Source organism: Enoplosus armatus, chromosome 11, assembly GCF_043641665.1.
Source record: "Enoplosus armatus isolate fEnoArm2 chromosome 11, fEnoArm2.hap1, whole genome shotgun sequence".
Taxonomy (NCBI): domain Eukaryota; kingdom Metazoa; phylum Chordata; class Actinopteri; order Centrarchiformes; family Enoplosidae; genus Enoplosus; species Enoplosus armatus.
In genome coordinates, this window is record NC_092190.1 from 1,242,501 (window position 1) to 1,270,443 (window position 27,943).

The 27,943-nt window shown below is 45.0% G+C and overlaps 1 protein-coding gene across 1 annotated transcript in view; it reads right to left on the bottom strand.

The window, feature by feature from the left end:
* pde9aa (phosphodiesterase 9aa) overlaps window positions 1-27,943 on the bottom strand; it is a 27,959-nt gene extending 16 nt beyond the window's left edge. Inside the window, exons 1-18 of the mRNA XM_070914208.1 lie at window positions 27,881-27,943; window positions 21,275-21,345; window positions 19,752-19,829; window positions 16,330-16,373; window positions 12,812-12,866; window positions 11,767-11,837; window positions 7,157-7,298; window positions 6,435-6,495; window positions 6,054-6,128; window positions 3,259-3,345; window positions 2,957-3,061; window positions 1,731-1,813; window positions 1,426-1,582; window positions 1,159-1,272; window positions 676-780; window positions 430-558; window positions 121-216; window positions 1-35 (exon numbers count right to left, since the gene is read on the bottom strand). The exon at window positions 1-35 is cut by the window's left edge and continues 16 nt beyond it. Coding sequence (XP_070770309.1) covers window positions 1-35; window positions 121-216; window positions 430-558; window positions 676-780; window positions 1,159-1,272; window positions 1,426-1,582; window positions 1,731-1,813; window positions 2,957-3,061; window positions 3,259-3,345; window positions 6,054-6,128; window positions 6,435-6,495; window positions 7,157-7,298; window positions 11,767-11,837; window positions 12,812-12,866; window positions 16,330-16,373; window positions 19,752-19,829; window positions 21,275-21,345; window positions 27,881-27,943 — 1,571 coding nt within the window. The remainder of the gene's footprint in view (window positions 36-120; window positions 217-429; window positions 559-675; window positions 781-1,158; window positions 1,273-1,425; window positions 1,583-1,730; window positions 1,814-2,956; window positions 3,062-3,258; window positions 3,346-6,053; window positions 6,129-6,434; window positions 6,496-7,156; window positions 7,299-11,766; window positions 11,838-12,811; window positions 12,867-16,329; window positions 16,374-19,751; window positions 19,830-21,274; window positions 21,346-27,880) is intronic.

Below are 27,943 nucleotides of genomic sequence, written 5' to 3' on the forward strand. Positions count from 1 at the left end.
CCTATGGTCAAGTTCTCACTTTTCTTTTTCTGCACCTGAAGGTAACAGTACTCGGCATCAGTTATCTGCACCGGTGACAAAAAACCAAATGCATCGGCACACTTAAAGAGATCCTCCAACCTCGTTCATGGCGTCATCGATCTGTTTGAGTTCTTCGTATCGGTCTCTTGACTCCCTGAGTGGCTGCACCATCGCCTCCTCGATCTGTGGGAACAGCTAGTTGACACACACACACACATTAATCAGTACTTTGGGTCTATATATTACACATGTATAACTGTCTCTTTTAGCCGTATCATAAGAGTGCTGTTAAATTCTCCAGGAGACTCGCGTGCTGCTGCGCCGATTAACTCTGAAGGTGTCATTGGAAGTTAAAATGCCACCTCACATTGGCCGTAAGTACTCTTACTCTGACCCGCACGCGCTCACCTTCATCACAGTCTCAAACATGGGGATGAGGACGAACTTGATGAAGCCGATCTGCGCTGTCGGCTTGGTGACCTTCTCCCTGTCCATGAACGGAGCCACGGGGAGCCCCTCAGCCTTCTCCCTGTCGCTCTGAGCAGCACAGACGGACAGAGCAGAGGATCACTGTCAACGTGGCTTTCAGTAACCCACCCTTCTGGTCTTTTACCGTGCACCAAACATCGGAGAGTCCGTCCCTCGTGGACCCACCTGCATGAAGTACTCCTCCAGCAGGCAGTCGACCCAGGGCTCGGCCACCTCCATGGGCCGCACCTCGTTGGAGATGTCGCAGCACTTGATGAGCACCATCTTCAGCTGCGCGGGGCGCAGGGTTCCAGAGGGCAAAGGTCACCATGAACAGAGGGTTAGTACATGACCAGTAAATGAAACACGGCAAAGCATACAGTGGGTGGGAACCCTGGTATGATGAGACCGGGGGGGGGCATTTGAGATTAAATGATACCCAACCTCTTCTCCAACTGTTGCTACGTAAAAAAAAAAAGACATGATGACATCACCCTAACTGTCCAATGAATGAGTCTCCTGTCCCGTCTGTGTTCAAGTCAAATGAGGATGAAATGGCAACAATGTGTCTTTTTCTTTTTTTTGTGACGTGTGACATGACGTCTCCCCAAAAGTGAAGCCAAAGCGTCACCCCCCCCACCCCTCGCCCGTGAGCAGAAGTGTTCTTACGCAGGTGACGTGCTCCTCGTCCGCGTAGTCAAAGTTGTCGACCTTCTGCTTGAAGGAGTCCAGGATCTCACCGTGGCGCGCCATGTCCGTGGCCAGGATCAGCGTGATGGTTCCCTGGGAGACAGCACAAGGGACTGGAAGTCAGTGAGTTTCTTTGAATGGGTTTTCTGGTTAGATGCCTGAAAATATTGTGGAGGGAACCAGGGCGATGCTAACTTCCCGGGTCGGCCCGCCAAAATGCGCCATCCCTGCAGCGCTCGGCCCCACCTGTCGTATCTGTTTGAAGGCCTCAGGGTCGAAGTTGGAGAAGATGTTGCAGTCGGGCTGAGAGAAGATCTGGAAGGCCACGGCACAGTGGTGGTTCTCCAGGGGGGAGATGTCGTTGTAGCGAACCGCCAACTCCGTCCTGGCGTTGATCTGGTACCTGGGAGAGAGGGGAAGGACGTGAGGTCCGAGACAACAGGGGGGATAGGAGTCAGGACGAAGGACAGATGAGGTGACACTTAAGATTAAATGGCAACGTATTGCTGGATTTCTGCGAGTGTGTGTGTGTGTGTGTGTGTTTGCCTTACGTGTTGTTGAACCCGGGGTGATCGAGATCGTGACACACAGCGGCCGTCATGAGGATCAAAACGTCCACCTGAGTGAACTTCTCCTGGAAAGTGAACACGCACACATTTGTCTTCATTAATGCATCAATTCAGTCGATTTTTTTTTTTTTTACGAAAAGATCGTGTCCATATGTGCGCTCGTGTGTGTGTGTGTGTGTGTGTGTGATCCCATCTTCCACCCCCACATTGCCACATAGAGTGTGTGTGTGTGTGTGTGTGCGTGAGGCCTCATTAGCACGTCACTGGTGCTGATGCTTCATAGTCAGTCTTTTACGTCTGTAATAGTTCAAGCTCCAGTGAATAGCCCTCCCTGACGACAGAGGGGGGAGAGATGAGAGGGAGACTCACTGAGAAGAAGAAGCCGAAGCCCCCCCCCCCCCTTTCAGACACGCACTCCTTCTCATCCTCTCTCCCCTGAGCTTTCCCAATCCCCAGTCGTCTCTCCTGTTTTTCACAGCACAGCCGAGAGCTTGATGAGCAGACTGATACCACTCTGGCGTCTGCATGCTAACTGTGAAGCTGCAGCCACAGTTGCCGGTTAGCTTAGCCTAGCACAAAAGCCCTGGGGCCAGTTGTTCAAAAAAATGTAATGTGGATCAGAAATCTAACCAGGATCAGGTAATCCATCTTACTTTTGTACTGGTTTTTCATAGAAACTTGGACTGGAATAACCCTGACAACAGCAGGTAACGGCCAGCCAACACCAACACGCTCTTCCATCTTTCGTACCTGTTTAAATTGTCAAGACTTTTCAGATGACCCTCAACAAGTAAATTAGAGCAAACGTGAATTTACCACAAATACACGTTTTTGTTAACATAAATTTACAAAACGGACCCCTGGCCAGATGTGGGGTGAGGGATCCAATTGTTCAAAACTGCACAGCTCCGTAGTGTCTTTACGTAGGCCCTCCCTGCATGACGAGCACCCAACCTTCAAACTACATGCCTTCAAACTACATCTCACTACGAGATTACTCTGATGGTCACATGAGTCATTTCAACATTTAAACGCTGTGGTAACGGTGCTTTTTACTCATCACTGGGGCCCATGTGTATAGGCCCGAAAAAAATAAATATGTAGCCATGCAAGGCCTGTCTTTTGTTATTTCTTACTGTGAGAAATAAAAAGTCTTCAGTCAGGTCCGAGTATCGAGTTACGCCTCGAGTCTCTAAGCAGCCGATTACCTGCAGGCTGCAGAGGCAGATCATGCTGTACATCATCTGGGTGACGCAGAAACAGTGGCGGAAGTTGTGGAAGGGGTTGTTCTTGTAGTTGTCGTGAATACAGAGCTACATAACGAGAGAGAGAGAGAGAGAGAGAGAGAGAGAGAGAGAGAGATACCACTCTAAGAACCACTGTAATTAAAAAAAAATGCATTATCAGCTTTTGGAGCATTAAAGCGTTTAGAGATCTCGTTCTGGTCTGGCAAAAGGGTTGGTTGGTTTCTGTAACACTATGTGAACTTGCAGATGGGTCCAGGTCTCACCAGCCATCTCTTGAGTGTGATGGGGTTAATGTTGAAGTCCTTGACCAAGCCCAGGTCGTGGTACATATGTTCCAGACAGCTCAGCATCTGGAAGAACAAAGGAACACTAGTCTCACAAATGCACTCGGCATTACAGTCCCTTGAAAGGTGTAATATGCACTCCACATCAAAAGATGAATGGCTGGCAGATGGGCTATTACTGCAAAACTATGAGCACAAAGCAAAGGTTCCACAAGCTGTTAGCTGCATAGGCTTGTTCTACTCTATAAGAGGGGGGGGGGGGGGGGGACACACTTTAAGTGAAAATGGATATGGAATATTTAATTTAATCTAAAAAAAAACGTAGAAGCCTTCTGACACTTTCTTGTGTAAACGTGAGTTAAGGTGAACAGGTGCGACAAGCTCTCTTGCAGCTGGTAACATGACAGGTCTCCAAATCCGGATTAGGTTCAGGATAAGGTCTGATGTCTGAGAGGGAGGATCTAGTGGGCTTTGACTGCCGGGATTGTCCACTTGACCAGATTCGCACAAAATCGACCTATCTCAGTCCCCATCTCATCTTCTCTTATCTCATTGTTCACTTGTCAAACACAGGCGCACACAAATCTTATTTAGGTTATGTTTGCATTCCACCTCCAGCTCCAAAACCCAACGAGGATTAATGACACATACATGTAATGAAGCCGTTGCCAGTGTCCTTAGTCCTACCTGTGCATTTTCCTGCTAGAACAAGTCTATGACACCCCAATTCCCTGAACTGTAACTGGTTCGCACTTTACGGTATTCCACTTTCCACTGTCCAGAAATAGATACAGCCGCCCCTTAAATGAAGCATCTGCGCACGCACAGCAAACTTCTATTTGATTGTGTACAAATAAGATACCAAGGACTGAGGTTTTCAATGAAGTAATTACAAGCTAGAGACTCTCGTATTCTCCCTGATTCTAAACCAAGATGCAGGTCCTAAGGATTATGAGAAGAAAAATCTTAATAAATGGTAATACAAAAAAAAATAAAAAATCATGTTTATGTTTCATGTGGGGTCCCCTAATATTTCTTCTTACTGGGTAGACATGGCAAAAGAGACGGGGCGGGTATTTATTACAAATACTACGAGTCCAGAAGCAATAACCAGGAAATGGTAAAGAGTCTCCGACAATCCCTGAATGGATAGATTTGTTTGGAGAACACTGTTTCATTTTCTTCTGTCTGTAAAGGCCACAGAATGGACTTTAGGTTATGAATGAATGGAAGACCCACAAACCCTCCTTAAAAACACCCAGGCTTTGCATGAATCATAGTCTTGGATCATAAGGACCTCTATGTTTTCAAAGGACAGTCATGGACTTAAAGGAACCTCCAGACCTTGATATACCTTGATGTAATCAAGCATTTCGTCTTACCTACGATGACCCTGTCTGTTATCCCTCTGTTATCTGTCTGTTGCATTTTTTGTTGTCAAAAAGTACCGAGGACCGGGACCCATCTTTTCAAGTGGTCTCAATTGACCGCTTTCACACCGGCCTAAATGGACCAAATGGGCGAATGCACCAGAGTTCTCTGGAACCGCACCAAACAGGTTAGGGGTTGAGAGCACCCTGATTTGAACTAGATGGTGAATCATCATGTCATATTACAGCCGGTATAAAACTGGTGCTGTGGTGATGTGGTTCCATGACAGCTCGATCAGCTGTGGCATCCAATCACTACCTGACACTAAAGGGGTGTGTCGGTCCAACAAAATTTCCTGGTCCTCCAGTTGAGGTGCTTCAGGCTTGTGTCAAGGGCGCCTCTCTTTGACAGTTTTCCTGGCATGTCCAACTCGTAGGAGGCCCATGCAGACCCAGAACATGCTGGCTTAGGAATGCCTCGGGAACCCCCAGGAGGAGCTGGAAAACGTTGCTGGGGAGAGGGACGTTTGGACTACCTTGCCAGCTGCCACCGCGGCCCGCCCCCCGGATTACCAGCAGAAACTGGATGGATGGAACTCCACAGATTTCACACGTCAAAGTGTGTTTACAGGTCTAAAAGTTGTGTAACGCCTTTTTGTGACTCCAGAGGGATCTACATGAAGTCTGATAAATGCCCTCAAGCGATGTCACTTGGGTCGGTTGGGTCTGAAGACTACAAGTTTGAAAATGTAAAAAAATCTGGGGGTGTGGAGTTAGAAAGAAGCGAGCTTACCAGACCTCTGTAGCCCCGCTCCTCATCTCTGCCTGAGGCCGGCGGCTCGAGGCTACATTAGCTGCTACGAGCATAACACGGCCAACTCTCCGACCCAACTGTCGGTGGTGGAGTTGCATTATGGGTAATGTAGGCGCCATGTTTTACCAAGGAAGAAGAATGTTCAATACCTGCTGCATCAATACTTTTCTTAACTGTTAAACTGTCGAGAGTCTCCATGTTGTAGAAGTCTGTTAAAGTTGTCAGGTGCACCTGTGTTTGACAAGTCTTTTATCTGTCACTTCAGGGTAGGTGATATCAGGCAGCTACGTTACCTCCTGACTGTTAATAATGTCATCATTAGTTGATTAATCAGTAATAATTAACCTGTCCTTGATGAACAATGAATCAGTGGATTAATCAGGGCACGAGTCTCACCTCATTGGGCTCCCACTGCCAAGCATCGAATGAAGGCAATCTAAGAGCTTCTACTGTCTCCTTAGACAGGTGGTACTACACACACACACACACACACACACACACAAAGGGCAGCAGGGCAGACAAGGGGGAACAGGGAGAGGAGAGAGGGGAATTGTGGGTGAGACGGGTTTCAGCGAGCTGGTCGGTCTTACCTCATTGGCCTCCCACAGCCAGACGTCGAAGGCGGGTTTTTTGAGGGCGTCTATGGTCTGCTGTGACAGCATGTACTGCAGGCAACAGAGCTCGCAGTTAACCCTGTCCGCCTCCGCCTGGCTCGGGGGGGGGGCGCACCTCTACTCACACCACTACACACACCCACTGTAATGTCCATGCGTATAAACGGAACGGTTTGCAGAACATCAAACATCTTAATCAAACATATTTGGTACACGGGGGAAGCCGCATGTCTGTTTCCTGGAACCACAGTGGAGGCATGGTACGTCTTAGCACGCCTGACGTCAGCAGACTCATCGGGCTGACAAGAGCGTGGAAGTGGACAGTGTGTGGCAGAGGCTTTCTCGGGGAAACCTTACCTTGGGGTAGGAGGGCACGTCTCTGCGAGGAGTCAGCTTCTTATTGTCTTCCAGGAAGTTACTGGGGGAAAAAAAAAAGAAAAAAGAATAACAATACTAGTACTTACAGTGCTACTACTTTTAAAATAATTATAAATACAGCAAATGCAATATATTATAAATATAAGATCATATAAAACTTTTATCAATGAATCACCCTTAGCCTTACTTTCTCCTTTACTTCTACTACGACTGCTACTTCTAGTTATTTAAATTTTCTATTACCATTGAAATAAATAATCTTATCAACTAATAGTGTAAATTATATACATCTATGTCTATATTGACATAAAACATGTATTGTGAAAATGAATGAGGAAGTGACATTTGACACTAATGAGTTAAGTTTTAATAATTGTGGAGCCTCAAATGTGTTTATATGATTATTTCCCGTGGCTTTTTTTTTTTAATGTATTGAATATAGAAAAGACTTTGTAGAACGTTTAATGCTAATAAATGACTTAAGTGATCTATTGAATAGCAAAACGGTGGTTGATCCCATTCCTGACGAGAAACTGTATGAACATAACTACTATTGAAAATGCAATAACAACTACGAGTCTTGCTATTACTGCGCTAACGCTGACGCTAATGTAATACCAAACGACCAACAGTAAAGCCGAGGGGAAATCATTAATCAGGATCAGCTGTACAGACTGTCCTCCGTGTTCATTCGGCGGCACTAATGACACGGCCGGGTCGGTAATTGAGAAGAGAGTTGCGCCGGTTGTCGCTGCCACCTGTTGTTTCTGGATGCCATCTCCTCGCGGAGTTTCTTGATGTCGTTGCGACATTTCTCGATCTCCACCACCTTCATCCCCTCCACTGCAGGCAGACAGACAGGCAGACAGACAGAGTCGTTTATTAAAACCCCACTAGTCCTATTAAAGTTCATATTTATTAAACCGTTTGTTGCTGCAAATATATAAAGTTGCCGGGATCGACTGTGGGTCATTGAGCTAAATTAAAGGGGCTCCAAATGACGTCACCAGCGCAAGACGGCTTCATTTTGGTACGGTGGGGAGGAAGTGGAGACGCGTCGGCCATCTTCAGATACAGTCTGCAGGTTTTTTTCCAAGGGTGGCAAGTGTGAGGTGTCATTTCAGACGAAAGGCTGGATCGTCAGAACCTTTCTATTTGTCAAGGCTACCAAAAGGAACGTACTGTTGGGCAGTCCCAGACGTGTCTGGAAGTCCTGTGTGATTAATTGGGGCTGTGGGGGGGGGGGGGCAATCTGCCACGGCGAGGGTGATTACAGTAGCTAATCGGAGCAGAGATCCAACAAAGACATGCCAGTCACTTGTTGCTGTGTGGCAACGCAGGGGCCCGGGGGCTGGCGGTGTAGGAGGTGGATACTGAGAGAGAGAGAGAGAGGCAGATGCTGCAGCTGTACGCCGGCCTCACTGTGCCGAGCCCGCAGCCGCCTGTATGGAGTCCACCAGCATTAATATTAACAGCTGCCCGCCGTCTGATTGCGCCGGTGGCCTCGCTTGCGGGCTGCGGCTGCTATCAGAACTCTTTGGACTCGCGCATATCTTTATCTCTTGACTCTCCTCCTGTCCTCACAGCGCCTTCTCTCTCTCCCCCTCTCTCTCTCTCCCTCTCTCTGCCACCCATCCACCTCTTTTCCCGCTGAAACACAAAAAAGGTCGCCTCCGACAGCACTCCACAGCATCCCATTTGAATAGGTGACCATGGCGACCGAAGTGATGAGAGCATGAGAGGATCTGTGTGGGCGCCACGCTGTTGCCGTGGCGACCAGGTATCCAGGCAATTGGCATGCTTGTGTGAAGTGGCCGTGCGTCAGATCTGAAACTACTACTACAATACAGCCAGTCAGGGGGAGAGTGGGTACTGGAAAAAATAATACATATATACTGTATATATATATATATATATATGTATTTATCAAGATTGGACGAAAGACGGAGCGGGCTCATGGAAAACTTCGACAATTTACGTAGTCAGCTTGAAGTCGGTCCTGCAGGGTTGTTCTCAAGTCGCAATTTAGACATCAAACATGGGAATTTGAATTTGAATGAGCCACAAAGTAGATTTTGATATGCATTTAAGTTGCTCTCATATAATATTTACTTTTAATTTTTTTACTTTAGTTTAGAGTCATGCTCGCTGTGTTTGTATGTATCTTAGTACTTACAACGACAACAAAACAACATTTGTTACCAACAGTTAAGCTCTTGATGTGTAACATTTTGAATACATTTTTATGATCTGTCAACTCATAATCAGACTTTTACAACCCAAGCGAAAGAAGAAAAACAACACATGCGGCGTTGCATTCTTTAAAAGATGCATACAGTCAAGAAGAAAAACGTCCACCAATTGGACAGCACATACAAACACACAACACAACACACAGCAAACACAGACACGCTGCAAACAACGCGGGTTTCCTGTTTTTATTAGACATGCTAGCAGCGGCTAATGATTAATCTCAACAACTACGGGAGAGATTGATGAAAGTTTGCAGAGACCCCCGGCGCCATCATCAGGTCAAACTTGGACCTTCATGCTGTCAATTTGTCCAACTCCGATGACATTCCCGTCAGCTTTCAGCCTAGCTTTGTGTTTAGTGCTAATTGTCAAATGTTAGCACGCCAACATCCCAAACTAAGAACAAGGTAAACATTATACCTGTTAATCACCAGCACTGAGTCATTGTGGGAATTTTAGCATTCTCACAAAGGTGACCAGACGCCCCCCCCGGTTTCAAGCTGTGTGTCCCGAGTTCCGGCAAATATCCTTAAAACGCGAAACTGTCCCGGTTTTCACCACAATTAAAATAGTAATCATAATATTATACTTGTTTTCCAGCACTTTTGCTCACATCGGTATTCAACATTCGTCTGCACGTGTGCCGTTGCTGGGATATGAGTCATAGGGTCAGTATGCTAACGGTTAGCTTAGCTGTCATGCCGAAGAGAAAGTCGGTCTTTTCTGAAAGAGCTTGAGGTCCTTTCTTTGCAAAATCCCCGGAAACGAAAACTGGTGATTGGACGATTGGAATGTCCAAACGACAACAAACATTGTCCCATTTCGGAAACCTCCGTTGTGTGTAACGCGGTTCCTTTTGTGTTGGACTGGCAGTTTTTTTTCCTGTACAAACAGGTTAGTTGAGTTTAATGGCTGCCAGCTTCCAACTGATCCAGATCAGGAGTGGTACAAATGACCATCTGACCTCTTCTGATTATAGAGATGTTAGATGATAGACACCACTGCAACACTGCTTTCATACTACGCCCGCGTCCACCTGATACCTGCTGGTACCTGCCATTCATAAACCACTAACGTCCACTGAGCTCCTTTTCAGTTAGCAGAATGAACACATTTCATCAGTTTCAGCTTTTTAAAACTTCAAATACTTTTCATCCACGCAATAACTAATTAAACATGATTATTCATTAAAAATCCCAACTGCCATTCTGTTTACTATTTAATACAAACTCAGTTCAGATGTACAAATTGCATTTTAGTCAAGGTTCACGCCTCAGTTCTGAGCTGATCCCAAACCTCAGTTCGCAACCACCAGAAAGCTGCCTACAGTAGAGAGAGTTCGGGGGGGGGGGGGGGGGGTCGCCATGGTGACCAAAGCAAACTCAGGTCACGTTGTCATGGTGACTGAAAGGGTCCGCGCATAGGAAACACATGTAGAGTCGGAAGAAGACGTCGGCCAAAAGGGCTGCCAGCGCACAGTGTATCTGTAACGTGTCAGCGTGTGTGAGATGCATGGGAAATGTGGCCGGGGGACGCGTCATGCATTACACACAGCCCACACACATGTAGAAACACCAACACGTAGTCACATGTGCGTAGGTGCTTCTTGCACAACACACACACACACACACACACATACACACCTACACAGAGTGAGGTTTCACAGGAAACACCAGTGGTGTTATATCACATCACAATCTCCAGCAGACTGATGCGTTTGCTTGTTTGTTTGTTTTTTTTTGTGTGGATGTAATTACAAACCATAGACCCAGATCGGGTAATTTCCCTGCAACATACAGGAATCGAAAAACAATTTATTACCGGGTCGGACTTCAACCATCAAGTCACCCCACAAAGCCATCGCACCTTGAAAAATAAACATGGCTTCGTGAAACGTCAGGTAGTTAAAGTAAACCACAACCTGGACTTCATTCTACTGACTGACACCTGGCCGGATAGGAGTGGCTCACTGAGACTACGCCTCCTAACTTCAGGTTCATCCAGCCGGGTCACGGTGGGCTGGAGCCTCAATGTACAACTCGCATATTCAGCTTGACCTTTATCTTTTTATCTTACTAAGAAGGATGGAATGACTGCAAAGTGGTCACTGATTAAATGTTCCTGTGGGTAATTGCTATAACAGCTGGCCTGTCGAGAACACCGAGACCTATATTATAAAAAGGACGTGATGGCAGGACAGCCTGGCTATCACAACACGTTTATTGATCCTATTTTATAGCTGGCTTTTATCTCGAGAGAGTTGGCGCGTCTGCGGCGAGTGCCAAGACCGGTCGGCAGACTCAGGGGAGCAAACTTCCTCCTCGCAGTTAATAAAAACGGCAAACAATCAATCTGGAAACTGATAATGTGTCAGCTGAGGACGCGAGGGGCGACGCTGCGCCACTCCAGGGTGGATGTGCGAAGATGGCGATGCATTCGTTTCTGCTCTAAAGGGGTTCAAATGTGGCCAACGTTCAGTGGATTCTAATAACGGCACGAGGTCAACGGCCTCTGGAGGTGGGTTAGCAGACCACATAGCCTGCGCGGCTTCAACTTATCTAATCGCAGGCTCATAAACTGTGGGGCAACACAGGTTCAGACGACATGCACTTGAGGCATGCAGTTATCTCTACACACTGATGTACACCAATCAGTCCGAGCACTACTGTACAGCACTTCAAGAACCCCATTTCTGACAATTACCGTCGGTCGGTCCAGGCTGTATATAAAGATGGACGACATGACAGCTCCCCGAAAGTGAAGCCGAAACGTCTTGACCCCCCCGGTGGCTGGCTGCAGCATATAGGTCATAAGCCCTTAACATTTTTTTTTTTACAGGAGCCCTTCAATTAGATATTGTTAGTGACATGCAGTGGTCAAAATGAGTTATTTCAACCAAAATTTAAATTCATTAATATTGCTCACTGCAGCTTTAAAGAATTTTAAGAATGTTTAAAGGCTCAAACTATTTAAAGCTGAGATTGGAACTCTTTAGTACGTTTCTGATCACAGCAGCTGGTGACAGAGGTGCCCAGGTGTGTAAATGTGACCGACTTACGCTCCACTCTCTTCTCCAACATGGCAAGGCGGTTGGTCACCTCGGTCTTCAGCTCGTTGATCTTGAACGCCCTGTGGACGGACGGAGAGGGAGACAGAGGGAAATCGGTTAAGGGACCTGCATCTTAAGAGGCTTGTCTCCATGACGACAACAAACCTTCTCGTATATTTACTCTTTCCTGCTGCAGGTGGATATTTAACGTCTATATTGAACGTACAAACCACACTTACTGTAAAATCCAACAGAACTGCAGCGATGAGTAGATGAAGTCATTATCAACTAATGGTTTTAGGTCATTTATGAATATGGAAATATGGAAATAGAAATGAAAAACATTTGCAGGTTCCAGGATTTCCAATCTACATTGGTTGTTCTGACAAAATTAGAAATTGGAATCACAAATGCTGAGCCGATTAGTTAATAACGCCCTTCAGTCTATCCTCTGTGGTTTATGTAATAACGGTGCCATCACCGAACCCGGAACTACTGTTAAATCATTTTCTCGGACTATATTATGAAACCTCACTTCATATCTACCTATTCGTACTCCAACACTGCACACACAAGCAACTGCACAGTATCTTCAGTCTGATGTCCTGCTGCATTGTCCCCCCCCCCGTCCTAACCCTAGTCCTGTGCACATCTCATCTGCTCTTATGTGTCGCTGCACTTGACGAGAGGGAAAAAAAAAATTTATATATATATATATATATATATCATGTCTGGATCATTAGAATTAGTGACAAAGTGCAAAAAGACAAAAGCAGATTGGGTGAATTGACAAAAGAGAAGACAGCAGCGCCACGAGATGCACTGAGATACACATGCACACACATTGCAGCTGCTGGGTTTAGGGCGAAGCAGCCTTCTTTGGGGTTGCGGAATACTTTCAACCCAAAAAGGGGCGCATTGTGATGGAGCTATCAAGAGAGTAATGGAAGCTAAAGAAAATGATTTGCGCGTGTAATCTCTCCACACTAGCAGCCAACAGCGAGGCGGGTGAAGATCTGCCGCCGTGTGAACACATTCAGCCTGGGCTGCTTACCTTGAAAACTGCTCCGCTACTTGCGTCAGCACATTCTGAAAGAGTTCCTCTTTATCTGAGGAGAGAGCGACACACACACACACACACACACATACACACACACAGAGGTGTCTCTGGTAAACAGCTTGAATCCACTGAGGCAGAATGTTTCATTATAAATACAACTAGAGTTACAGTGCATCAATAGTCCTGATAAACACGCTTGCTCACACTCTTTCACACACACACACACACACACACACACACAAGGACATGAATACACACAGAGGTTACGTAAGCCAATCGGAGAGCATCAGATGGCCAGAGCAACAGATGGCAGAGCCAGAAGAGCGAGAGGAGGAAAAATAAATAAATAAATACAAATGTGCCCCCCTTTGCCTCTGGTGTCTCACCATCGGTGCCCAGCAGAGCGTCTGAAGTGAATAAGAACCGGCTGACAGCTTGACGTGTCAACAAGTCACTTCTGATTCCTCTTCCCACACGCTGGGGACAACAGGCTGGGCAGGCATAAACAAAGCCCTGCCATTGGACGACAGCTCCACACGCAGTGGGCAAAGTTCAACCGCCACGGGCCAATAAACTCGCAGCTACAAGAAACTGTAAAAACAAACCGGCAGCAGTTTGTACATTGTGCCACTCACATTCTGTTTCTCATGCGGGGGGTGGGGGTCCAACAGTGTCGTTGAAAAAATTCCTCTCTGTGATTAATGAAGCCGGCTCAGGCTTCGTCATTATTTGAGGTGGGTTTGGCGTGAAGCCGAGCAGTTCCACGCTGACTTTAACATCAGAACGTGACAATATTTAAACATATATCTGAGTTGATTGCTCTTCTTTTTTTTTAACCCAGAACCTCAGATTTGGAGGATTTCATTCAGTCCAAATAGACCAGCCATGAGAAAAAAAAGGTAATTCTAACAAGGATCGTAAGTAGGTCGTAAAGCGGACCTATAGTGCTCGGGCTGAAGTGTGTCTAAACAGATGGATTTATTGTTCCCTTAAAAGAAGTTTATGATGATCCAGGAAATTCCTGTGACGGCAGCAAGGTGGTGAAATGTACGCTACTGGGGAAAATGCAGATGAGTGGCTGGAACATCTGCATCTCAGCAAATGGAGTTATTTGTATTTGCTCAGCAGCGATGCAGCTTTCTGTTACGCCAGGAGCTTCTTGCGTTCAGGTTTTAGAAGCTATGAAAGCCTTTGATTTGAATGCGAGGTACAAGCAAAAGGTGGTTCCATCTTTTCAATAAAGGATAGCGGTGGTCATTCTGAGACTGTAACTGAAAAACTGAACGCACTGATTGCTTTAATAGATGATGAGACTAAGCAAGCAAACGATGATATGGTTCATTAAGAGTTTCTGGACCTCGTAGGTGGCTTGGCTTATTCTCAGTTAAGCCGTTAGTTAATAGAGTTGTTGCAGGGAGGACGTATTTCTGTAGGCCAAACCCGGAAGTTAGCATCGCCCTGGTTCCCTCGACAAAAAGCCAATGGGATTTTTCCATCCAGAAAATAAGCTCTGTGCCAAAACAAAAGTTTATGATACTTCAACGTTTTGTTCAGCGAGACAATCTTCACTAATGAACGCCACTTTTATGATGATGATGACGTAAATGGAATGGAAGTAAAAAGCTAACGTTAGGCTATAAAGGAGCTACACCACGGTCGCATTACTTCGATGTCACCACCGCTGAGCTTCACTTTTAAGAGAATATAGATAGATGTAGAGTATAAACACAACGAGGCTGTAAAGGCGGACTAGTGAGTAGATGACTTTCCGTGTGTCGGCGTGAAGACGTTTACTGTCCCCGACAACCTCTGTAGTCTCATTTAGCCGCTTGTTAGCAGCCGCGTAAAAGCTCGAATAAAACGTTGAAATCTCATAAACTTGCATTAACCACAGACCTTATTTCAGGCATCTAACAAAAAACCCACTGACTTTCGAGACAAAAATGCGAACTCTTGGCATACCCTTATGGAGTCAGTGGTGATAAGCGGTCTGCTGAACTTATTCAAAGAAGCAGACACAGGAATGGGGGTGTGATCGACGCCTTGCATAATACTCTCGTTTGATCAAAAGCATTTCAGGGTGCTCAAAGAAAGATTTCCGTGCCTCTAAAGGTCCTGCTGGCAATCAGCTCCATCAGAACCGACCATATCTTGCTGCTGTCTACAACATCTGTCACGGCTCTTGATGAGGTGTGACAGTTGTTTACTTCCCCCACCACCTGCTTCGCTCTTTCGATATGGGCGAAATGAATCCGCAGTCGGTAGCGGTCAGTGACTTGTTGTGGCTGATGGCGTTTTATTAGGGCTGTTGTGAGAAGAGCGAGGAGCAGCGAGCGAATACGCCGGAGCAGAGTTTTAGGAGGTCAGTGTCCGAGTTCAGCGCTACCACTGATGTGATGTTAAGTCTCCATAAAACCACTTATATGGCTTTGAACTATTGGAGTGAAGTGAGTTATGAGATCAGGAGCTTTTTATAGATGTTTTTCCCAGGTGTGTGTGTGTGTGTGTGTGTGTGTGTGTGTGTGTGTGTGTGTGTGGGTGGACCAAAAAGAGAGAGGTGTTCAACGAGTTCACATGGATTTTCCTCCACATTTTGACTAACACGCCATGTTTGGGTCCCAGCTGGTTGCGTTACAGACACATGTATGAGCACACACCTTCTGAGACATGTTTTGGAGTGACTGTACAATATAGCGTCGGTCATAACGGACAAAATGTTGCTGCTTTCTTGCAAGCCAACCTTCAAACACACTTTTGATGGAAAGTTACACCACTTGCTTTGCATTCTTCAGTGGCGCCAACGACGTGATTTAGCTGATTTCTCTCGTTTCAAACACGTCTCCTGTGTTTTACTGTTCGTTCCGGCTTTTGGAGAATCAACGTCAACCTTCTAACCAGTCTTGGAAATGGTTTTATTTGAGAACCTTGTGTAAATCATTTTTAAACCAAGCCAAATAATCCTCAAGTCCATATTTGGCAGAAAACATTACATTTGCAGCAAATGCTGCTGAACACCACCTAAAGATCAAGAAACAAATCAAGCATAAGAAAACATATATTTCCTTTTAACGCCGGTCGACTTATTATATGTCTACGGTTGAAGATTCTGGACTAGACTTTGTGCTGACTGGATGTCATTGGTCGCTGTGGGTATTATCAGTTTAATTCTAAAGGCTTGTCTACAGGCGTTGCTGCTGCTCTGCTAACATGCGAGGAGAGTCAATTTAGGTCGGCAAAACAAGCTTGTTCAAGCTTTTATGGCCCAGAGGTAGATGAGAACCCTCTGCAAGCTTGGCAAGAAAGTAAATAAGAAACCTGAGTGAACATATGGCACTTTAACTCTGTCACGGTGTGTGTGTGTGTGTGTATGTGTAACTAATAATCATGATTACAATTACACTTCTGATGTTTGATGATATTTTCTCTATCTGAGTGAGTGTGTGTGTGTGTGTGTGTGTGTGTGTGTGTGTGTGTGTGTGTGTGTGTGTGTGCATGTAGTCCCTGGAACTCACCAGCAAGCTGTCCTCCAGTCATAGGCACCACTCTGTACGGTGACCTTCAACACAACAGGACACACACACACACACACACACAGGTTAGTTTTGAGAGTAGGGATGCTGGGTATCCAACTAGAAGACAGACACGCATGCTATCTCTCACACACACACACACACGCACACACACACACCCTGTTTACAAGGAAGATCACTCTCAGATGATGGTCGCCGTTTCAGATTTTACCCTGAGATAAGATAGCAAACATGCACACAAGCATAGACACACACACACCTCCCTAATCAGTGTGTGCATGTGTGTGAATGCATGTGTCTACAACCTTGGAAGTGGAGTGTTAAGGGATTTGTCTAACCAGACCATGGGCAATTGTCATCATTCACGTTGAAGGGTCAATCCATTTTTACGTGCCTCCGACTTAAGCGCAACATTTCAACACGGACGCCCGTGAAACCAGACCTGCTGAGCCGGTGCGTCATTTCAAGCACCTCTACGACCCCCTCCATTAGAGACCACAGGGACGGCCACATGATTCTGAACTCATGGAGAGACTGCCGCCACATTTAATAGATAAAAACAGATACAGTCTTCCTCAGCAGCAGCCCGTTTTTTTTATTGGCGTTTCCCCTGGACCGGTTGTTTGCATAATTCTGTGTAAATCGACCTGTCTTTCGGGCCATCACGTTGCGTCGCAAGTTGGCGGCGTTCCGTGCGGCCGTGGTGCAGTTTTAATTTATGACACAGCTTAGGTTTAGTTTAAGTTATTCAGATTTTAGGGATATGAAGCATTTGAAGATAATACAGGAAATGACATCGCAATAAGCAAAAACACCAATATAGGCACTGGGGAAATAGCTGAGTTTAAGATGGGACATTACTTCCTCCACCCAGCGCTTGTGAGATGATGGCATAGCAACTAAGGAGTATCAGATGTCTAGCAAGTAAGGTAGAGAATGCTATAGCCTCAGGCCTGGTACATTGTCATTGGTGTCTCTGCAGTCAGTGGGTCAATGGGTCAAATATACCTGTCCGAAATGGGATCAGTTTGGGACATAACCAAAACACGTGGCTAAGGCTAACTGGGTCTCGACTGCACCTGATGCAGGTTTGGCCTAAGCCAGGGCAGAGTTCGGCCTGCTAACTCGCAGATAGATGCAGCCTATGCAAAACCTTAAAGTGCAACAGCAGCATGTCTGACGCATATTGATGATGAGTGTATCAATGAAATTGCGGCCTGCCAATTTATAGCCAATATGGCAAGTATTCAGTATTCTCTGAATGCTATCATATAATACAAACACCAGATACCCTACCAACTGGATCCATGTTCAAACATTCATCGATCATGGTACTCTGTGGGGTTGTTAGAGAGAAGTGTGTTTTGACATAATTACGTACCTGTAAATATCTAAAGAAACCGCAATATTTAAGTCCCTTCTTTAACTGTTCTAAAGAAATGAAGTGCCCTTCCTTGAAAAGGTCCTTCAAACACTTGATCCCTCTCCTATGCCATAAAATGGGTCTGCAAGAGATGCAGACTTTTATCAGTCATTATGGTTTATTGACTTACACGACCTTTCAGCTGAGGTCGTACAGATTTTAGGGACGTGAAGCATTTGAAGGCACTCCAAGGAATGACGCCGCTATAAGCAAGAGCACCAATGTAGGCACTGGTGGACCATTTCCGTTGCGGAGTTCAGAGGGTAACACAAAGAGAAATTGCCGGTCAGTCCACCTTTTTGTTCTGGTCTAAGTGGACAATTTGGATGACACTGGACTGCTGATGCCTCTCTGAAGGTTCACGGTGAACCGCCAAACAGCAGATTTAGGAAATTCAATGTCGTCTTTGGATGGCGTTCAAAAAAGAAAAAAGAATTCTTATAATTAAATCTAGCTGACAAATGAAGCCCTAGCGAAAGTTGAGTCAGGAATACAGTTGTTCACCGGAAAGGTCATTCCGACTCTGTGACTACATCCCTTCAATACTTCAATTTCTTTTCACATTCTGACAGAACTTTTTAATCAGTGTGAACAGCACGAAGCTGCAAGGAGTCATAATCACGTCTTGGACCTGCCCAGTCCTGGGTCCTCAATCCTCCAAGACATTTGAATTCATCGCGTTAACATGTATTAGCCACCTGCTGCAACAACAACAAGTCAAAACAGATTGGCTGAGCTGTAGCGATAGGTTACAATAAAAACGGACATATGGACGTATTTACTGAATTACTAAAAGAACGAATTGCAGTGGCAATCGTGAACCTGTAAAAATAAGAACTGAGCATAGAGGCTTTGTGCACAGGCTCCTTAATGTGGATTTTGAAAGAGTTGTCAGCTTGAGAGGCCGACCTGACGGAGTTACTGGGCTGGACAGTGATTTTGGACACATCACCTGTGGTGGCCATGCACTAATTGGCCGGTCGGCTTTAGTGGTGTAATGGAACGTGGTTGACCCATGATCTGTACTTATTCATTGTATTACTTGTTGTTTAATCAATGTTACGTGCTACTTATTTACTTCACTTATTTGCATTCATCCAATCTAAAGGCTCCGAGTGTGGTCCAAACAAGCAGTGTGGGTCCGCGTTAATGTCTCCGCTGCTCTGCGGGTAAATCAGTAGCTCAGCTGTGACAGGCTGCACTTCTTAAAGTTTAACACATGGTAAATGTTTAGCGTGCTTCTTAGCAAAACACCCCTCAAATGGTATTCGCGGACCTGCCTCATTTTGCCCAGGACGCGTGGGAGAATTCATGGCACTCTGCCCTGTCGAATTGCCTGCGTGGGAAACACTGGCCGCATTTACACGGGCCACTTCTGTTTTTGAGAATGACGTTTGTCGATTGCTGATTCCCGAGAAAAGCGTTCGCATGAGCGGTAATGAAATAGTGGAAAAAACCTGTTCACATCCTTTTACGGTTGGTAATCAGAAGCACAATACACAGAATCTAGACCTCCACCACAGGAAAGCTGAGAGTGCTGGCAGTATTATTGGTTTACTGAAAAGCAGCAGTCCAATCAGAATAGACTTAAAACGCTGCACCCACCATGATTCAGAACGTCCCGGAAACTAGTAAATGTCACTTTACCAAAGATGGTCACTAATGGTACACTATGTTCACAGAAGCCAAGAAGGCTTCTTTCTTCTAACCTGGGCTGTCATGATTATTACTCCTGAATTAAAGGGCTCCAGTCACAGCGGCCTGGCTTCTAACGCAGGCCCACAGATCACATTTCACGGCGGCTCGTCGTGGCAATACGTTAACAGCCGAGGAGGAGGGAGCAGGGGACACCGGGGATTTACAGTCAATCAGCGGATGTGTCTTTCAATCAAACAGCCGGCTGGTGGACTGAGCGAACGTTCTGTCAAGCAGTCAATGAATCAATGAGGACAGATCAGTGGGATGCAGGCTTTTCCGATACCTCTCTGTGTTGTGTGGCATGGTGGGGTCGATGGACACCATGGCTCCGGACGAATCCAGCAGGGACAGATTAGTGTTCCTGCGTGAAAACAAAAAACACACACATCTGTAAGGCTACATGAATGTGAGAGATTTCTTTCTACGTTTCTCTTAAAGCCACAGTAGGCAATATTATTGAATTATAATTCTGGTTGAAATCACTAAATCTGACCATTGCATGTCTCTAACAATATCTAATTGAAGGGCTCCTTTAAAATAAAAGTGTCTGTGAGCACCCGCCCCCTTTTGTATTTAGTCTTTTTAAAACCTGGACCAGGCCTGAGTCAAACAACCAATCAGGGGTTAGCTAGCACTTAACTGGCCAATCACATCGACTGTACAAACAAAGGGCTTCTACAGGAGGTTCCACCTTTCTCGATTGGAGCGTGAATCAGAACACAGACCCCCCTGATCACCCTGATTGGTTGTTTGATTCAGACTTGGTCCAGTTTTTTAAAAGACTAAATACAAAAGGGGGGCGGGTGCTCACAGACACACATTTTTTTTAAAGGATTGGAAGTCGAGCTTGTTCATAGGACAACGTTGAGCTTAATGAATTAAAACAGAAGAGAAAACATCTGTCTGACATTTTATCCACTCATTCCACAAGGATTGCGCCTAATTGAGTTACTGGGGTGACGGGTGTATGATAATGGGCGTCGAGTCAGAGATCAAAAAAATATATATTAAAGTTAGAAAGTTAAAATTAGATGTATAATAAATAATTTCAATAATAATATAAATATTATACATACATTTCATAGAAACAACCTGCAGTTTCAGTTTCCTCATTCGGGCCTGAATGCTACGCATCAAGTTTAAATATCCGCAAGTTTCTGTTAAGAAGGAACGTGCATAAAAGGTCCCCGTCATCCCATAAGGACTGGCTTTACCCATGTCAAACCCTCAACCTCAGGAGGAGTAGCAATCACTATGTGGAATCAGTGTTGCACTCGTTACAAAAAACACAAATAATGCTATTGTTCATTGTGAAAATGAGTTTAAAAAAACAACTGTCACACATCGGTTCCAGATGTTTCTGACGTTCAGTTTGCAATTATACCACTTCCAGCTCCCTGCTTGTAAATGAAGGACTGTCCGTGTACAGATTATACAACATGATAAGTCACGACTGAACAGGAGTCACGTCCACCTGAACTCCAAAGCAAAATAGCGATGGAGGATTAACTGGGCGTAACCTACGCTGACGTTATGATTCAGGTGATGACTTCTGTGTGAAAACATAATTAAATACACAGCAGCACTGGGGGAAAAAAAGGTATTGCTGTAATACTGTATTAATCACACATCCATTGGTATTAAATGTCAAGTGAAAGCGGAACAGCGCTTTCATGGGAGCTAATTATCACTGTGCTGTTTGCAAACTGCTAAAGCTGACAGAGAATTCACAGAGCTGATGAGGTATGAATGTGCGAGTGAGTGTGTGTGTGTGTGTGTGTGTGTGTGTGTGTGTGTGTGTTTCACCTTGGCACACCTAGGGCTGTACAGAACAGCTCCTTAATGTCACATGGGCTGCAGAATCTACTGAACACCACCTGAGGGGAGAACAACACCGTCTGACAAGAATGAAAACATGAAATCCACATATGAACACGGTGGCAATCTCTGAAAAGTGGGGAGAGTAAAACATGTCCCATTTGTTTGACATTATTGTCTATGATGGTGACAAGGAGGAACATATCATTGACCCAGTAGTTACCAAAAGTAAAAATACTGCCTATGTGACAGGATCTTTTCTTTTTTATTTGTTCTCTGGTCTTTGCATTAGCTTGCTAGCTAGTTCTACAGCTGATACTAACAAAATAAACCAAACAGTAATGTAGTGTTACCGACTTAGATGAGCGTGTCAAATATTAGCCGTTTGTGTCCAAACTTATTTTTAGCTTTGTATTGCTCTGAACCAGAAGCTAGCACTGCATGCTAACATTAACACACTAACAGGCAAAATGTAAGCATGTTGCTAGCTAATGTCATCATTCAGCTCTTAAGTCCAGCTGAGGCTAAGTGCAGCTGAAGCTGGCAGAAAACTGAATATCCTAAACCCAAGAAGATTATAATGTGACGTGCACTTGCCGGTGATATTCAAACCACCGGAGCCAGGGTATTCACGACTGCTGCATTTTAGCAGTCATCGACTACTCCCAAAAAAGGTAGTCGAATAGTTGATTAATCGTTACCCAATAACGATCAATTCTGTCAAAAAAGGTCTCAAATACAACCACTAAATGGGTTAACTACTGTAGCCGAGACCAACCTGTACACTGTTTGACTGCAGCGACAACGCGACTGCTTTCTTTCAGGGATAGCGGGAGACAGTCCTTCTCTGCATACCTTTAAATTATGTTTATTTAACATGGCGTAGAAAACCATCGTTCTGAATCTATGTTCAACAAACGTTATGTCCACCGTCTGCCGTTAGGAGGCCATCTCTGTGATGCACTATGGTTTCATGCTCAAACAGTTTGAAACACGAGACCAGCTTCGGATATGACTTGTGAAACTACTGTAGCTCGCAGCTGACGGTTTTATCTGCTCTGGTAAAAGTATATGTCCGCGCCGCACCGTGCTGAAAACCCTAGCCGGAGCACGTGTGTAAAGGATTTTCTTCTCCTAAATGTGAAGTGAACTCGTTCGATCAGCGAGCTAATTTGAGGGGGGGGGGGGGGGGGGGGCGGGCTGGCAAAGTTAGCTAACGTCGACTCGCAAATCAGTTCGGCATTTCGCCGACGGTGCAATCCTACTCATTTAAAGTTTGGCTGGAGCCAGCCGGGGCCATGCAGGTTTATTCAACGTACGCTAGCCTGTCTTTTCCTATGTTAAGCTAAATGGCATCTTTCTCACCTTTGTACACAGTCAAGACTCCTGAGTGGATTGACAGTCAAGCGACGGGGTCGAACCGAAGCAACTCATAGGTTGGTACAAGAATGTGGTGATTTTTTTTTTATTACTTGTTCTGTCAGTTAGTAAAATGGCACTAATAGAGGCTGCTTAACTATAATCAGAATCAGAATCAGAAATACTTTATTGATCCCCGGGGGGAAATTGTACAGTACCGGTGCTCCCATTCCAGAGTAGAAAAATAGCATTAATTATAATCACCTGATGGCGGGGACTGTATGGTAAGTTTAATTTCAAAAAGACAAAAAGTGGGGTAGCAAAACCATAACTTTGCTTCCCCTTACTGAATAAAGGGGATGCATTTGTTGAAGCACTATAATGCTTAAATACAATGGCACGTACGGCACGGGAGAATCCATCTTGCCAGGCTTGGGGTTATCCGCTTGTGGCCTCCTATGAGGAACAACTGGCGGCTTCGGCCGTGGTTCAGATGTCATGGCGGCGAGAAGCGACTGATCGTAGGAATGCAACGATGGCGCGTCCTAAAGAGGTTAGCATGAACGCTGCTGTAGCATCTGTTACATCAGAACTGGAGAGCATTTCTTCATTGAAAGAAGAGCAAAGAATGGCACTGAAGGCTTTTCTCCATGGATTCTATCATTTACATACTAGGTCACACGTTGTCATGTTAGCGCCATGACACAGCTGCAAACAAACACTTTCAAGTAGATCATTTGGGACTGCTTACCACAATAACACACAGAGGGACATAGGTGATTTGCAAATATCACCTTTTGGCATCATACTGACATTTATTACATAAAAATGTTCTTTGAAAAATTTTTTGTTTTTTTCCCCCTATACCTGACATAAGTTAGCTTAACTTAGTATCAGGACAGTCACTGACGTTAGCTTCAAAGAAGGATTACTTATTGTGATATATCAAGTTCAACGCGATGGTTCTTACTAAAGACGTACATTAGTAAAAATGAGTCTCACATATATAGTTTCATTTTCGAAAAGCCTCAGTAACAAAACAACAACAATCAACAAACGCCACTCAAATAGGAGGAAATAGTGCATTTGTTCGGGGACTGTTTTCAGCAGCGAATGAACACACGTTTAGACAGTATTTCTGGCTGCGGGACGGTGCATGTGGGATCGAGTCAAAAATAAACTACAGCGTGTGTGTTCATGATAATGGACAACGGCGGAGCTCTATGGCACAGAGAGATAAGTCTGAAATGTCCTAAAAGGGCCACCATACAATGTCCCATCCATTCAACAAATGTTTGCTTTCTGCCGCGCAAGCATGGCTCTAGTCCTGCGTGTTCTCATGTGCGCAAATCACAACAAACGAACAGTCCTCCTGCAGCAGGATGTTACAGTTCCCCTTCCTCCTCTGACTACAGTAACGTGAAAGTGGAGCAATCAACCACTGGGGAGAAACTCTTGAGTCTGAATGTGCGGGCTTCCCACGCTCGAGGCTCTTCTTCTGATTAAAGAAAAGCGCACATTGCAGCACGGACGGCAGTAAATACCCCCCCACCCACCAGTCCGTTCACAAGGTCGAGCGCCGTCGTTGGACATGACAAACGTCCTTGTGCGTCGCGCTGCGGCACACAAGGACGGATGACCCACATAGATAAAGGAGGAGCATTTTGCATGGGATGGCTTTGAAGACCCAACAACAAGGCGAGCCAAGTCACAGAGATGAACACGGTGGAGGCCCTGGCAGTGTTAGAGGGTTGGTGGGTGGGGGTAGGTGGGGGGGGGGGTGTTTAACAAGTGCAGTCAGGAGGGACGAAAGAAGAGATGATTGCGGAGGAGGAGGGGAGGTCAAAGAGCTCTTCAGCGGTCTGGCAGTGGCAGCCTGTCACAGGTGGGGGAGACAGGGGCTGGTGGGGTTTTTCTTTTTTTTTTTTTTTTTTTCCTTCTTTAGCCTGCGAACACAGCGGAAAAGATGACTTCTTTTCAACGGCTCATTCAATTTATTACTAAGTCACTTAGCGCTGCACTGGCGTTCCCTCCTACGCGACATGACATTTTTGTAGTCACGAACGTTTTGCCGTCATTTACTGCCAGGACAAAAAACAATGCTGAACTTTACTGATAAAGAAGAGGCATACAATGCTGGTTTTGCACCTCTTTAGTAAAGAAAAACAGGGGGGGGGGCTTTAAAAAGGAGCCAAAAGAGGGACTCTGAAGCTCTTTCACTGATGGAAAAAAAGCTGAACATGTTTTGGGTTTTTTTGAGGTGGGGGGGGGGGTGGGGGGGGGGGTAATACAGCAGCACTTTGAATGCTGCGTTTCCGCACTACATGAACAGATTCGATCAGCTGAAATGCTCCTCGGGATGCATTTATTTACTTTTAGCACCCACGACAGTATCACGCCCTCGTTTGAAGATGCCGCGACTGATTTCAATGACAAACCCCACTCGTAATCACAATGGGCCCCCCCCCTGCTACTGCTGCTGCTGCTGCTGCTGCTGATGATAATGATGGATGATGATCCCACACCATAGAAACCAGCCACATCCACTATGATGCAAATAATAATAATAAAAAAAAAAAAGCACGCCATTTTCAAAAGCGGATCACGCGAACCAGAATCTGATTAGCTTGAATAAGGACAAACAAAAGGTTGGGGGGGGGGGGGGGGGGGGCAGAGCTCACGACGTTGCTGCTGCTCAACCACCCTGTGTGCATGAAAGGTGCAGCTGAACATGCAACAGATTTGTTATTTAAAACAAATGAAGAAGTCTATACGGCCAAAGCAGTGCGGTATTAATAGCAGCGCACAAATGAATGCATACAAGCTTCAGTCTGCAACCCCCGACCTCAAACTTAATCTAATGTTAAAGCCTAGTCACACAGCTTAATATTATGGACGGTCGATACAGAGGATTTTGGCCGGTGTAGTGGTGATGCTGCAGGAAAACAGCGCGCACACAGACACACACACACAGACCAGAACATTCAGATGTTTAACAATTAGAAGAAAAAAGGGTTCCACTAGGAGTTCTCAAGTCGCAAATCATCATCTGCAGCATCTGCATGAGGAATTGACAAAAGGTTTTGTGCAGCTGGGACACACACACACACATACACACACACACACACACACACACTCTGCGTGTGAACTCCATAAAAGAAGACACACACTAGCGCAATAAACACTAAAAGTGCCGGTGAGGCATAAACCTCATTATATGGCATTTTATGAGCTGCCCCGCTCCTCCTCCTCCTCCTCCTCCTCCTCCTCCTCCATGGGGTTTGTCAATGTAAACAGAAGCTCCCCATCCACACTCTCTCCCCGCCTTGGCGCTCCAGTCTGGAGGTGGACTTCAGCAGGGCAGCCCCTCCGCGTTAGCAAGAATGGGACGCTGCCCTTGACTGTCTTCGAGCGACAATGACTGGCCAACAGTGGACGAAAGTGCGTTCGAATGTGTGCCAGATTGCAGACTGAACAGGGTGAACAGGTCCAGGCAATGGGATGGGGGGGGGTCTCTGACGCGGGATCGAACTCTTCATTTGGTTTGGTGTAGTACATCGTCACATAATGCTGCTGTCAGCTCGTCAGTGTTTCCCGGTCTTGCTGGATCTGCAGGGGCTCTAAAGTACAGTTTGCTTCAATATTTGCAAGCTTTATTATGAAACCATTAACGTCCGACATCAAAGAAAGGCTCTGGCGTGTGAAAGGAATAGCTGTCAAAGCTATAGCTGGTAAAGGTAGCGACCTGACAGGTCCACGTCTGTGATTCTCGCATGTTTTGTTGGAGGCCCTGGATTCTCCAATTGAACGTGTGTTTAATATGTTGACTGCGGAGTGTCAGTGTCTAGAGGTCAGTGGAGCAGAAACAAACCTGCCAGATTATTCTGATTATACTGTACGGACTGTAAATAGTCACCAATTCACACACATTAGGTTACAGTGAATGGTGATGAGTCACACTATTTTCAGTGCCAGCGTTTGTGCATAATGTACTCAGTTTACTGTAAATCATACACAGCACACGACAATAAAAGCAGACCTGACGCTCCCCGTGATCATCACAGAACCCAAGCACGCCTCAAATCTTTCTGTGGCATCTCAATATTACAGGAGGTATATAACAATAGTAATAATAATAATAATAATAATAATGCTACAATAATGTTTTCGGAAGGGTTCCAAGAACCAAGGACGCGGTTCTCTTTTAGTTTGTTGAGCCCAGGTGGTCCGGAGACGATAACAAACCGCTGCTGACAAAATTAAAACTCACACCCACATCCCATTAAAAACCCCACATATGGACTTGCGGACGCGTCCACTATGCAGACTGTGAATTTATAGCAACTTTATGATGTTTTATGGCATTTGTTTAATCCCTTAAAACATCACAGTAGCATTTCTGTCGTATGGGGTACACAATATTACAATTTAAGTGACTTAAAGCTACTGTAGCTTTTTTTTTTTTTTTTACAATTATTGATATATACACAGTAATATATGTATATATATTATCGGTGCGTCGCTCTGCACCAGTAATATATATGTAATATATAATATATATATATTACTATAGAGATTTACTTTATACATTTCAAGAAATTGTACCCACTAGGCTACCACACCAACTTTGTAACATCCTGTGTTATCTCTAGAGAATTGGGCAATATGAAATTAATGAATGAATTAATTAATTAATTAATCAACTATTAAATTAATAACCTAATTACTGAAAAGCTATAAAGGAACCAATACCATTTCAATAATATTGACACAGGCTAATTCAATATTAACAATTCTGCTTGATCGTTATAAATAATAATAACAATAATATAAATAGTTAAAACAATTATACACCACTTTATAAAGAGTTGGGGGTCTTTTGTCATTATGGTAACTTTTATTTCAAAATGCCCATTTTCCAAAAGTTACCTTGTTTTGTTTTTTGTTTGTTTTTATTCAGTGTCACTTTTCATGTTTGTTTCGTTGATAGTAAACCCCCCCACCACCACCACCACCTTTCAACCTGCCACATTCCCCCAGCTTCTTCTTGGCCATTTTGGACTTCCATGCCTAATTAAGCACCTTCCATGCCTAATTAAGGTGTGTGTTATTACTTTTTTTTGTAGTTTTGTTATCCAGGTTATATTTTTCTTATTTCATTTTCTTTCTTCTTTTTTTTTTTTTTTACTAACAGTGTTGTGATGTAGCCTCCGTACAGTTGTGTATTTGTCGTACCTTCTGAATCCTGCCGTCCACGTCCAGGTAGATGACCCGGTAGGAGGACGAAGCGGAGCCCAT